At 37.7% G+C, this 14,781-nt stretch overlaps 1 protein-coding gene across 3 annotated transcripts in view; it reads left to right on the top strand.

Moving 5' to 3' along the window:
- The window catches only part of GPD2 (glycerol-3-phosphate dehydrogenase 2), a 214,008-nt gene that overhangs the window by 136,179 nt on the left and 63,048 nt on the right, over positions 1 to 14,781 (top strand). For all 3 annotated transcript variants that reach the window (XM_043991224.1, XM_043991226.1, XM_043991225.1), the window contains exons 7-8: positions 11,000 to 11,164; positions 12,008 to 12,152. In XM_043991224.1, coding sequence (XP_043847159.1) covers positions 11,000 to 11,164; positions 12,008 to 12,152 — 310 coding nt within the window. The remainder of the gene's footprint in view (positions 1 to 10,999; positions 11,165 to 12,007; positions 12,153 to 14,781) is intronic.

Below are 14,781 nucleotides of genomic sequence, written 5' to 3'. Positions count from 1 at the left end.
GGATTTGAACTCAGGTACTCTTGACTCCAGGGCCGGTGCTCTATCCACTGTGCCACCTAGCTGCCCCTAGTGCCTATGCTTCTACCATGACAAACCCTGATGAAGTCAAAGAAAAATTTTATGAAGATCTGGAGACCCTCATCATCAATGTGTTGAAAGAGAATTACCTTATAATTCTGGGGGATTTTAACTCCAGAGTAGGCACAGACTACTGGACATGGTAGGGGGTCCTTGGGAAGAATCGAATCAGAAACAGTAACAGCAGTGGTCACTTACTGCTGAAGACGTGTGTGAATCAAGTCTTCATCACTATCTTCTGTTTACCTAAACATGATAAAACTTTGTGGATATACCCTCATATCAAACATTGGCATGTAATAGACTATATTGATGTAAAGAGAAGAGACAGATGGAATGTGAGAGTGAAAAAGGTCATATTTGGTACTGGACCAATCATAGACTTATCCTCTTCAAGCTAACATTCAACAAAAGTGGTGTCCCCAAAGCAAGACAACTACCAAAAGACTTAATATCTACATATTAGAACACTTGTATGAACAGTTTCTTACTGACTTGCTGAGCCAACACGAGGTTGGCAATAGTGGAGCAGAAAAGGAGTTGTCAATTTTTAGATATTTGGTGGTATACAGAACTACATTTACTCATCTGGGCCAGAACACTTGCAAACATCAGTACTGGTTTGATGAAAATGATGTAGAAATCCACTAGCTACTAAACGAAAAAATGAGAACTCTACAGGTTTTACCAGCACAATAGTTTGTCTCTTAAGAAGGCTGTGTTTAACTTCATCAATAGTAAAGAAGCTTAGATAGATGCAAGATTCTTGGCTTGGTAAGAAGGCAGATGAAATTCAGTTTTATTCTAATAGTAACAATCCAACTCACTTTTATGATGCCCTGAAGGCTATTTATGGGTCAAAGACATATGGTTAACTACTCAGTGCTGATGGAGCCACACTAATTAGTGATGAGGACATGATTCTGGAGAGATGGGCAGAACACTTTCAATAATGTTCTTGACAGAACATTAACAAACAACCAATATAGAAGTCATTAACTATATGCTTGAGGTTGAAGTCAATCCCTCTTTAGCTGAACTTCCAACTGAAAAAGCGGTTTTAAATGCCATTGGGTTCCTCTTATCTGGCAAAGTACCTGGTGCTGATGCTAGTCTATCAGAAATTTGTGAGTCAGGGGGTTCACTGGTTATACAGGAGTTGACTCAGATCTTCTGGGTTATATGACAAGAGGAGATTACCCTCCAGAAATTCAAGGATGCCTCTAATATCCATCTCTATAACGGAAAGAGAAATAGGTTGTCCTGTGACAATCATGGGGTGGGGTTCTCTCTCTTTGTCATCGCTAGCAAGGTTTTTGCCACAGTCCTCTTTAATAGGCTGATCCTTCACCTAGAAGATAGTCATCTACCTAAGAGCTGGTGTGGCTTCAGAAAGGGCCAAGGAATGTGTCAATATGATGTTTGCTGTCCAACAACAGGAGAAATGCGAGGAGCAGAGCAGAAAAGAGGTCTGTACACAGCATTTGTTGATCTGATCAAGGTCTTTGATACTGTCAGTCATGAGGGTTTGTGGAAGATCATGGCAAAATTCGGTTGTCTAGAGTTCATCAGTATTGTACTCCAGTTTCATGATGGCATGCTTGCATGGATTCTGGATGATGGACAATGCTCTTGAGCTTTTCTACTCATCAGTGGAGTGAAGCAGGGCTGTGACTTTGTTTCCATGCTTTTTAGTATGACATTTTCAGCAATGTTGTCAACTGACTTCAACAAGGATGGAAATGACATTAAGGTCAGCTACCACACTGATGGTAAATTTTTTAATTTGAAAAGGCTACCAGCTAAGACTAAAGTGGAGAGAGAGCTGGTGCATGACTTTTTATTCACAGATGATTATACACTTAACCCAGCCTCCGAAGCTCAGTTATAACATGATAGATTACTTCTCTGCTGCTTATGCTAATTTTGGCCTGACAATTAACAGCAAGAAAGAAGAGGTTCTCCACCAACCAGCACCATACCATCCATATGTGAAACCATGGATTAAAGCTAATGGAGAAATTCTGAATGCTGTGGATAAGTTCACTTGCCTTGGCAATTTGCTTTTCAAGAATGTACACATAGATGATGAGGTTGATGCATGCACTGCCAGAGCTAGCTCAATTTTTGGGAAAGAAGAATGAATGAAACATACTATTTCTTTTGTTTTTGGTGCCTACCAAATTGAAGGTCTACAGAGCCATTGTTCTGACTTCACTGTCGTATTCCTGTGAAACATGGAGAGAGTGCAGTTCCAATGGGCTGGCCATGTTGTTTGAATGCCAACTGTATGTTTGACTAAGACTATTTTATGAAGAGCTCACACAAGGCAAGTACTCTCACAGAGGTCAGAAGTAATACAAGGACACACTCAAGGTCTTTCTGAAGAACTTTGCAATCAATTTTGAGACATGGGAGACATTGGCACAGGACCATCCAACATGGTGTGCCTGCTTCAAAGAAGGTGCTTTGCTCTATGAGTGAAATAGAATTGCAGTAGCTCAAAAGAAACGTGAGACTCAAATTTGGAGACATCTCCACTCCAAATGTTTTTATGGATTATTCGCGCTCAACCTGTGGTAGAGCCTTCCAAGCACATATTGATCTGATCAGCCATCAGACACATAGTATCTTTTTTTTTTAAATAAAGTATTTTATTTTTTTCCTGTTACATGTAAAGATAGTTCTCAACTTTTGTTTATACAGGCTTTCCAATTTCAGATTTTTCTCCCTTCCTCCCCCCTCCCCTAGACAGCAGGTAATCTGATATAGGTTATATATATACATAATAACATTGAATGTATTTCTGCATTAGTCATGTTATAAGAGAAAAATCAGAGCAATGATAAAAAACCTCAAAATAGAAAAACAACAGCACTAAAAACAAAAGAAATAGTATGTTTCATTCAGCATCTATACTCCACAGTTCTTTTTTTTTTTTTTCCTGGATTTGGAGATCCTCTTCTATCATGAGTTCCCTGGAACTCTTCTGTACCATTGCATTGGTGAGAAGAATATAGTCCATCACAGTAGATCATCACACAATGTTGGTGATACTATGTACAATGTTTTTCTGGTTCTGCTCATCTCACTCATCATCAGCCCATGCAAGACCCTCCAGGTTTCTCTGAACTCCTCCTGCTCATCGTTTCTTACAGCATAATAGTATTCCATTACATTCATATACCACAACTTGTCCAGCCATTCCGCAATTGATGGGCATCCCCTCAAGTTCCAATTCCTTGCCACCACGTAAAGAGCAGCTATAAGTATTTTTGTACATGTGGGTCCCTCTCCCCTTTCCATGATCTCTTTGGGAAAAAGACCCAAAAGTGGTATTGCTGGATCAAAGTGTATGCACAGCTTTATAGCCCTTTGGGCATAATTCCAAATTCTTCTCCAGAATGGTTGGATCAGTTCACAGCTCCACCAACAATGCATTAGTGTTCCAATTTTCCCACAGCTTCTCCAACATTTATTATTTTCCTTTTTTGTAATTTTAGCCAATCTGATAGGAGACACATAGTATCTTGACCCTGACATAGTGATGTCCTCTTAGAGCATAAAGGACAGCAACAATTTTATATTGCCTCTATCTAACTTCATTCTTTTTTTTTTTTAAACGGGGCAATGGGGGTTAAGTGACTTGCCCAGGGTCACACAGCTAGTAAGTGTCAAGTGTCTGAGGCCAGATTTGAACTCAGATACTCCTGAATCCAGGGCCGGTGCTTTATCCACTGCACCACCTAGCCACCCCCTAACTTCATTCTTTAAAAAGATTTAATTTAAATGATTCAGGCAATACCTGTTGTTTAAAATCCTCGTTTGAATCCCTGATTATTTTCTCACTCACTAAACTCCAACCCTGGATTATTCTCATTATGCTCTTATTAATATGTTGCTTGGGTGAAACTGAAACTATGATGACTGGGTTCAGTACAAAGTGATGCTAACTAATCTCCTCTGGCCTTCAGTAAAACCAGATGAATCTGCTATGCCTCCCCAATTGATTCCCTATGCTATTGACTTCATTGCCCACTATCTCCTCCTTTCCGGTTTCTGATATGAGATGGCTCTTCTGTTTGCTAAGGCCAAACTCTCTACATGTATCCTTGATCACACCCTATACTCACCTTCATCACTATATTGCCCTCACCATTATCTTCTTTCCTTTCCCTCTTCCCTCCCCTCCCCTTTCCCCTCCTTTCCCCTCCTCTCCTCTCCTCTCCTCCTCTCCTCTTCCCCTGCTTTCTCTGTCTCTGTCTCTGTGTCCTTTCTGTCTCTGTCTCTGTCTCTCTTTTTTGTTGCTTTGTTTTGTTTTGTTTGTTTTTTGGTGAGGCAGTCGGGGTTAAGTGACTTGCCCAGGGTCACACAGCTAGTAATTGTTAAGTATCTGAGGCCGGATTTGAACTCAGGTTCTCCTTAATCCAGGACTGGTGCTCTGTCCACTGCACCACCTAGCTGCCCCTCTCTCTATCTCTCTTTCTCTGTTCTCTGTCCCAGTCTTTGTCTCTGCCTCTCTTTCTTGCTCATCTTCAATCTCTTCCTATTTATGGGTCTTTCCTTGCTGTCTATAAACATAGCCAAGACTAATCCCTTACAAAACAAAACAAAACCTAACAATAGTCTACCACATCCATTACTCATTGTTATCAATTCATCATAATCTGACTTCATTATTCAAATGAAACTTTAAAGTTGCTAATGACCCCTACATTTCCACATTTAATGGTCTCTTAATTCTACTTCTTGACCATTCTATACCATTTGACTCTGTTGACCACCTCCTTTTAGTTACTCTTGCCTCTCTGGGTTTTTGTGACTGCTCTCTCTTGGTTCTACTCCTTCTGGTCTGGTTATTCTAGCTTTAGTCTTTTTTGCTTTAAGTTCATCCATGTCACATCCATTGACCACAGGTGTCCTCTACAGCTTGGTCCTTGACCACCTCATTTTTTCTCTCTTTTCTTTAACTTTATAATCTCATCAGCTTCCACTGGTTCAATGACCATTTCTATGCAGTTGATTCCCAGATTTATTTATCCATGCCAAATCTTTTTCTAATCTCTAGTCTCATATCACTAACTTCCTGATGGGCATTTTGAATTAGATGTCCCATAGGCATAACTGAAAACAAATAATTATCTTTTCCCCAAATTCCTTACCTTTAATTAACTTCTTTCTTACTGTCCAGGGCACTACCATCCCACTAATTACTAAAATTGGTACCATCAGGGCAGCTAGGTGGCACAGTGGATAGAGCACCGGCCCTGGAGTCAGGAGGACCTGAGTTCAAATCCAGCCTCAGACACTTAACACTTACTAGCTGTGTGACCCTGGGCAAGTCACTTAACCCCAATTGCCTCATTTAAAAAAAAATTAGTACCATCAAACTTAGTACCATCCTCAATTTTTCGGTTACCCCAAATATCCAGTTAGTTGCCTATTTTATAATTTCTTTTTTTCTATTTCTTTCCATTTACATAGTCATCACCCTAATTCATGCCTCTTGGCTAGAATATAACAGTAGCTTTCTAACTGGTATCACTTCCTCAAGTCTCTCTTCACTCCAATCCATCTTATATACAGCTGCAAAAATTATTTTTCCCAAAATATAGATTGACCTAGATCATCCTGTTCCAATTTTTTTACATTCTTCTCCCTTCCACTTAGTTTAAAACCCATCCATGTGTGATTCCTTGTAGTTAACACTACATCTCCTATGTGTATGCTTGGAATGATCTCTTTCCTTATCTGACTCTAATTCTCTGGCTTACTTTAAGAGTCAGCTCAAATCTCACCCTCTGCAGGAGGTCTTTACTGTCATTCAACAGCCCCTATGAGGTGATCTGTCTACTCTGTATTTTATATGTGCTGTCTCTGTCATTCAGTAAACATTTATTAAGCACCAATTGTGTGCCAGGATCCTTAAGTAGAATATGATCCCCTTGACAGTAAGGAGTGTTTTTGCCTTTTTTTGTTTTTTTCCTTTTCCCATGTGTACATTGTAAGCACTTAATAAATCCTAGCTGAACATGTATTCCCATGATGTTTCCTATGGCAGTATCTTCTGCTGAAGACTGGAAACATGGTTTAGTATTGACCTGGGCATTGTATTGTAAGTGGGCAATTTAAAATGGACACTTAGATTGTATATGAGATTTCCCTCAGAAATTAGAGAAAGTTCCCTTTATGTTGTACTGACTTTTTGTTCTTGAGGTGTTGAGTTACTTTCTTCCTTTATTTAGAGCCTCTGTACATGAAGTCTTCTCCCTCCTCCAACTTTTCTGTACTTAGCTCACTTGAGACAACAGGAAAACAAAACCTTGACGCCTTTGAAATATAATGTTTTATCTGAAAAAAAAGATTGTGATTTCCATTTTAATTTCTAGAAAGATCCTGAGATTTTTTTTGGTTTTGTTTGGAAGACTCTTTTCTTGAAATTAGCCTCTCCTACATGAAGCCATGTCTTTCACATTCCTTTCAAACCCCTCCCCACATCTCCGTCCCAACACACACACACACACACACCCCAGTGGGTATTAAAGTTTTGTTTTAAACAATGGGGAAAGATTAAACCCATTGGAAGCAATTATAGACCCTTCTTGTACAGTCTCTTCCTCCCCTATGAATTTTAAACGTGTGTGCACATATGTCAGATTTCAAGGGAAAAGGACCAGCAGCATAGTGAAAGGCAGGCTTGCATAGTAAGTCATGCTTCTTTGATGCAGAAATCAACATGAAACTATTTTTTAAATTAATGAAATAATAGTGTCGCATATCTTTGCTTTAAAGAAACCATTATTTAAAAATCTAGGTTTGATTGTATAATGGTAATGCCTTTACTAGCAAAATGGATGCATTGCAGTGGTCCATTTTGTTTTCAGAAATTTTGCTCCCAGAAATAGAAATAACATGGGAGACACATATAATATAGCACTTTGTGTTACAATGTGTCATAAAAGGGAGATTGTTGTATAAAAATATACTTAAATAGGAAAAACCTAATGTTAAACATGTTGGGAAATAATAATAATAGCTAGGGTTTATTTAGAACTTTAAGATTGATAAAGCATATTATATATGGTTATTTCATTTGATCCTCACAACACCTCATTTAGATACTATAATTATTCCCATTTTGCTGATGAGAAAATGAGGCTGACAAGGCTTAAGCGACTTGCCTATGGTCACACTATTAGTGTCTGAGGAAGGATTTGATGTTGTTTGATGTATTTCTGTTTCAAAATGTGTGTATTCAATCCTCTTTTGTCCATTTCAGATAAACATGAGATTTATCTGAAACCCAATACCTCGGCCCCATCCTCTACTTTTGTATAGTCTTCTTATCACATAGCCCCAATTATGAGAAATACTATATACCACATCCTCCCACTTTTCTACACACACACACACAGACTGGGAAGCTGCATGTAAGTGGTGCACGATGCAAGGATATGCTAATACGTGTGTGTGTGTGTGTGTGTGTGTGTGTGTGTACACCTTTTGCTAGCTTCTCTTTCCCTTCATAACTCTCGCAGATTGGAATCAATCTATTTCCAGGTCTTTTATTTTTTTATTTAAATTCCTTCAGTCTCCTTTAAAAATAATGAGGTTACGAAGGAACATTTGCTATTAGATTGTTAACACTACATGATTATACAGCCCCTCAAATACTCAAGTGTTGACCCTTTCAGGTTTCTCTTGACTCTCATATTTCAAAGTTTCCAATCAGCTCTGTTTTGTTTGTTGTTTGTTTGTTTATCAGAAAGGCTTGAAAGTCCTCTTCCACTCAAGGTCCACTTTGTTCCCTATGGGAATTATACTCACAGAATAAACTTTTCTTGGTTGTAAGACTGTTTCTCTTACTTTTTATAGTAGAAGCTGCCAGGTCAAGAGTAATCATGAATGTTGTTCCTTGGTACCTGAACTCCTTTCTTCTGGATCATTGCAGTTTATTTTCCCTGACATGGAAGTTCTTGATTTTTACTATGATATTCTTGGAACTTAGTGGGGTTTCATTCAGAAAGTGATTAGGGGATTCTTTCTACTTTTACCTTGACCTCTGATTCTAAGACTAGATATGCATAATTGTTATTTATGATTTCTTGAAATAGTGTCTAAACTTTTAAAAATATAGATATAGTTTTTAGGGAATCCAAAGGTGCTCAAATTATCTCTACATACATGGTTTATTTTTTAGTTCAGATGTTTTTAATATTAGATATTTTATATTTTCTTTTTTTTAAATATTTTGATTTTGTTCTAATAGTTCTTTCTGTTTTCATAGTCATTTATTTTTGTTTGGAATATTCTAATTTTCAGAGAGTCTCTTACATGGGTAAAAAAAATTTTTTTATCACTTTCTATGCCATTTATTTTTCTTCCAATTATTTCCTCCAGAGATTTTATTTTGTTATTTTTTCTATCTCTTGCTTTATTTTTTCTATATATTCCTATATTCCTTGTAGAAAATCCATGGTTTTTCTCCCTTTGAGTCTCAGCTTTTAGTTATTACATCCTAATTTGGGTTTGGGGGCATCTGGGTCTATAATACATTTTTCTTTTTTTTTGTTGTTTTACCCCACAAAAACAAACACACACACTCACACACACACACACACACACAAAGAAAAATGTTTTACACAATTGTCTCATTTAATATTCACAGAAACCCTACCTACCTCACAACAGGTCCTATTATTATCCCTATTTAGGATATATTAGGAAACTGAGGCTGAAGGAGGTTAAATGCCTTGTTCAGAGTCACACAGTTATTAAGTGTCTGAGGATGGATTTGAACTCAGGTCTTCCTGTCTCCAAGTCCATTACTTTATTGACCGGATCACCCAGCAGCCTCACACTTTATTTTTAATTTTTTTTTGCATTCTTTTTAAAACTTTTGAGTTCCAAATTCTGTCCCTCCATCTAGCCCCTCCTACACCCATTGAGAAGGCAAGCAACATGATACCCATTATGCATGTGAAGTCATGCAATAAAAATTTCCATATCAGCCATGTTGTCCACTCCATCCCCCTCGCAAAAGCAAGAAAAATAAAGTGAAAAAATATGTTGCAGTCTGCACTTAGAGTTCATCAGTTCTCTCATGGGGTGGGGTGGCATAGCATTTTTCATCATGAGTCCTTTGGAATTTTCTTGGATCGTTGTACTGATCACAGTAGCTAATTCTTTCACATTTGATTATCTTTACAATATTACTGTAACTGTGCACAGTGATCTCCTGGTTCTGCTCACTTCACTTTGTATCAGTTCACATGAGTCTTCCTAGATTTTTCTGAAACCATCCTGTTTTTCATTTCTTACAGCACAAAAGTCATATATCACAGTCATATACCACAGCTTGTTCAGTCATTCTCTAATTAAAGAACAGCCCCATAATTTCCAATTCTTTGCCACCACAAAAAGAGCTGCTATAAATATTTTTGTACATATAGTTAAAGCTTCACATTTTAAAGGAAATTTTTCTCTTTTGAACTCTTACAATTAGGGTTGGTTTTTTTTTGGTCTCTTCCACCCACTCTCCTCCCCTTTCCTGGTTATAGTTTCAGTCCAATTAAATAATTTCTTATGTTATGTGTAGGATATTTAACATATCCTCTGCACTTAGTATAACATTTCATTTTGGGGGGTGGGAATGGAAGGGTGTTTCTAGCTGATTATATCAATTCCGTCCTGTTAGAATAAGGTGTTTGGAGGGAGGGGGCAGCAGCATCCTCAACCATTGATTCTATCTTTATAACTTTGCCCTTTTAGAGGGAACAGATTACTTTTGTGGTGGTTCTGCATTGCACAGACAGAATCACAAGGAAGAAACTTTACATAAACCATTTATACTAAATGTTTGGTATTCTGGTAACATAAATCAACAACAATATCCATTACAAATTCTTCCCTTTATCAGTATTATCTTGATAGAACTCATCCCAACATGTGGGAATTTGAACCCTGCTTCAATACATCTAGTACCAAGTAATTAATTATTCAGGGCACACTGAACCTGGCCCCTCAAATGTAGAGCAATTCTTCCTGGTCAGCGTTAACTCCAGTGGCAATAATAAATAGAAAAAGTCTCCAGTGATGTCAGTATTTTAAAGTGATTAATCATTCTCTCCCCCTTTCCCTCCCTCCTGCACTTTAGTTTTCTTTAACTAGGATTTTTCAGCAATAAATCTTTAACAATACAGGTAAGAATTGTTCTGTAATTAAATTTTGCTCCTTTTAATGTCTTAGCTTTTATGGGAAGTTCTTCAGATGTTACACTTAAAAAAACCCAAAAACCCAACGACCCTGAACTCACAGCTCAATCAAGAAAATTCATTTATGGAAAACCTGAAATTTTAGAGAGAATTTCCATAGAAGGCTGAACTTTTGCCATGACTTATTTTGTATCTTGCATAGTGCCTAGCATAGTGTCTTGCAGGTAGTCAGCATCTGGTTAATGCATGTTGATTGAAAGAATTTTAGATATAAAACAAAGCATATGCTCATAAAAATTGCTAGCCCACACTATAGAAGGTATTTCATATTCTGAAATGCTTGTATTACTTTCCTTCTGGAAAGCCAAAAGAAAGACTAATTTGTATATTCATTCTAAAATGTGGTGACAATAATTACAATTTTTTTTTAATCTTCTTGGATCCTGATGTCAACTCTACAGAACAGGGGTGTTGTCCATCTCTGTGGTGTATAATATTGTATTTGTTACTGCTAAATAGCAGGGTAATGCCCTGACCTAGAATAGGCCATGTATCTTTAAATAATCCCTGATGGACCTGACCAGCCATCATGTATATTCTGGGTGACAGGGACAGATGTGACAGATCTGTTGTGACATACTTCTATACCATAAGTCAGTGGCTCGAGGTGACTCATGTCCTTCCTTTGATTCTTTCTCCTGCTGCAGGACAACACAATGATGCAAGGATGAACCTTGCCATCGCACTCACTGCTGCCAGGTATGGGGCTGCCACAGCCAATTATGTTGAAGTGAGGAGTTTGTTGAAGAAGAAGGATCCACAGACTGGGAAGCTGCGTGTAAGTGGTGCACGATGCAAGGATATGCTAACAGGTATGTCAGTTCCCCATCTTTGCTTCATCTAATTATTGAATTGTTATAGTTTTGTTCATCACCTCAACTCTCATTTAAGCTAGATTCCAGGATCACATTAATACCATTCATTACTCTCTAACTGGGGTTGAATAGGAAAAATTGTCTTTATAGGTGTCACAGATTTTTTTTTTCCTTAGGGGAGGAGAGCTTGCTATTAAAAAAAAAAAATCCCTAGGTAAGACTCCCTCAGCTACAAATGCTTTGAGTTTTCTTTGCAGAAACACGTTATGAATAAAATGAAATAAGCAAGTTAAGTTTTTAAATATCACTCAGATGACATAGGCAGTATATTTCCGAAGCACAGTGGTGTGTCACTACCATAGGTCATCTTTAACTTCTGTCAGGCTTTCATTCATGTTTTAGTTCTTTGGTAGTATGGGCAAGGTTTTATAACCAGATCCTTCTGTTGAGCAAAACCAATCCTTGGAAAGTGTAAGATGGCATCCTTGTTTAGGAGGTTCATTTAAAAGAAGGAAATAGCTTATTTTCTCATTGTGGTTTCTTCGGATTTCATTCTCAAATACTGGATATTTCATCAAATTAGAATGGGAGCCCAAATCAAATGAGTCACATATTTTCTTGGCTTCATTTTGTGTGTGTGTGTATGTGTGTGTATGTGTAAAATAACCCATATGGGACCCTTTTGTACTTCTTTTTCAGTGATTCCAGCTGCTCATGTCACTTAGTGTGGCATACAATATACTTCACCATAGGTTAAGTTAATAGATAAATTAATAATCCAAAGCATCAGTGAGCAGAGAAACAAATGGGGTCTGTGATTGATGCTGTTTTCTTTCACAGGGCACGAATTTGATGTGAGAGCCAAATGTGTTATCAATGCTACGGGACCTTTCACAGACACACTGCGCAAAATGGATAATCAGACCACCTCAAACATCTGTCAGCCAAGTGCTGGGGTACACATCGTGATGCCTGGTTATTACAGGTAACCAGATTCCAAGATCCACCCTTTGCACTAGTCAGTGTTTGTAGCTAGAGTGAATGAGATTTTCCCCAAAGACAACCCATAATTTTTTAGATTTGTCTTTTGACCGACCTTTCCTAATAACTAGAATTGCCTAGCAACTTAGAAAGAAGGCATTGTAATGAACTATTCTCTTATTATTATTTTTTTTTAGTGAAGCAATTAGGGTTAAGTGACTTATCCAGGGTCACACAGCTAGTAAGTGTTAAGTGTCTGAGGTAAAATTTGAACTCAGGTCCTCCTGACTCCAGGGCCAGTGCTCTATCCACTGCGCCACCTAGCTGCCACTTGAACTACTCTCTTATGATACACAAACAAAAATGATTCCTTTGGGTATAATCTTAACCGTTCTTAGCCAATTATGACAAGAGTCACTTCTTGGGAGTAGAGGTTTGTGACCTCTATACAAGGGTACTCAGTTCTGTATATTCAAATTGAATAGGAGTATACAGGAATTGTTTCAATTTAACTAAATTTAGGAATTCTTCCTTTAGAGTGAAATACCCATTTAGGTTGTTCTTGGTATCATCATGTTTTAAATAAGAGACAGAGACAGAGACAGAGAGTGACAGAGAGAAACCAGACAGATCTGGACAGAGTTGAACACACTCTCACTTTACTAAAGAAAGTCTTGGGGAATAGGGAGGAGAGGCGCCATATACCTTATTCAACAAACATTTATTATCTGCCTACTACATTCAAGATACTGCATTAGGTATGAGCAATACAAAGACAAAATGAAATAGCCTTTGCCCTTAAAGAGCTTACAATTTTTTTATCATTGAGTGTCATATATATATATATATGTTTTAATTATTGGGTGTCTAACTCTTTGTGACCACATTTGGGGTTTTGTTGGCTAAGACACTGGAGTGGTTTGCCATTTCCTTCTCTAGCTAATTTTATAGATGAAGAACTGAGGCAAACAGGATTAAGTGACTTGTCCAAGGTCACAAAGCTAATAAATGTCTAAGGTTGATTTGAACTAACAGAAGATGAATCTTCCTGATTCCAAGCCCAGTCTCTCTATCCACTGCCCCACCTGTAGCTGAAGTCCACCTTACCGCATGTGAATTCTTTTGAAACAAACAGACCTCCTTGGATTGGGTCAAATATTTACCTACTTAAAATACTTTATTGATGGCTTTTGTATTTGCATCACTGTCATGGTTGGGAAAAAACAAACAAACATTAAACCCCCCTATCATCCAGACTGAATCCCTCCTGAGATATTAAAGAAAAATAATTAAGTACAAATATATTACAAAATATTCATTGTTTTGCCTTAGCTGTCTCCTTTCCCACATATTCCTTTTTTTTCAGTGAGGAGGAAGGTTTGTTTCATTATATAACCCCCAGGACCTTCTGTGGTCTTTCAAGTACTCAAAGTTTACCCTTCTTATTAGTGATCTTTTAATTTTTTATAACATTAAAAAATGCCATGCATTGTAATAACCTTGAATATGGTATATTACCTTAGACTGTTCTTTCCTCCCCTCCCCCCTCCCAAATGCATGAAACCATTAACCAATGACCAGAAATGTGGTACTGATCAAAGTGACAGATGCAATCCTGGACATCTACATTGTTGGGAACAGAATGCAACCAGTCTAATTCCATTTAATTTATCAATTTCTGAGGTCAGTTTAATTCCAAATGAGTACTGTGATTTTGAAAACTGGTTAGGCCCAAAAGATTCACTATGAGTAGTGATTGTAGATAGTATTTTGTAGTTCTGTGGATCTAAGGAAGACAGGTTTGTTTTTGTTTTCAAGGTCACTCTATTTGGTGGGGTGAAGGAATAGGAGATTGAATTTGATCTCTGGGCCTGCCAATCTATGACTCATCACACTAATCTGACTCAAACTTGTTTTCCCCAACATCCTTAGAGGTGAGCCAGGGTTGGTATGTCTGGGGAAGCCCTCAGCCAGACTGATGACAAGCCAATTGCAAGGAGCTGGGCCAGAATTAGATCAGCTTGGGAATTCAGTGTGTTGTATGTCTTCCATTCACATTTTCCGATTACTACCTATGGAGCGCGGAAGATCATAGGAATGTCTTCTTTTGGCTCTATTATTATAGACGTTATTAAACTTAGGAAGAATCTAAGAAATGTGATAGTTATGCCATGTTCTTATGTAAACTATAAAGTCAGAGTAGAAAAGGGAATTGGGTGTGCAATCTTCTCATTTCTAAAAGGATGATAGGAAATTTGAAAAAAAAAATCTTTTTAAAAATTACTTGAACTCCACAGGTTCATACTTTTTACAGTGTTCTTTACAAAGGCACCGAGTGACTGAAATCTGTGTAACTGAATAACCATCTCTCTTCGTCAGATGCTTCCTACCACTGATTAGTGGTTATGTTATTTTGTTCTTCCTAACCTGGGTCTATCCTCACATACTGTTTGTTAGCTATCCCACTGATTGCTAAGTGGTTAACAATAAATTGATTTCAATTTAAATTAGGCTACTTCAGCAAAGCACTGATCTGCATGAGAAAAATGTTCATTGCATTCAGACCCAGACATACACATAAATTAACAACAAGCTTTTCCTTTTGGTACAACATGATTCATGCACATTGGACA

Source organism: Dromiciops gliroides, chromosome 3 (genome assembly GCF_019393635.1).
Source record: "Dromiciops gliroides isolate mDroGli1 chromosome 3, mDroGli1.pri, whole genome shotgun sequence".
In the NCBI taxonomy this organism is placed as follows: domain Eukaryota; kingdom Metazoa; phylum Chordata; class Mammalia; order Microbiotheria; family Microbiotheriidae; genus Dromiciops; species Dromiciops gliroides.
This window is presented reverse-complemented; position numbering and strand designations above follow the sequence as displayed.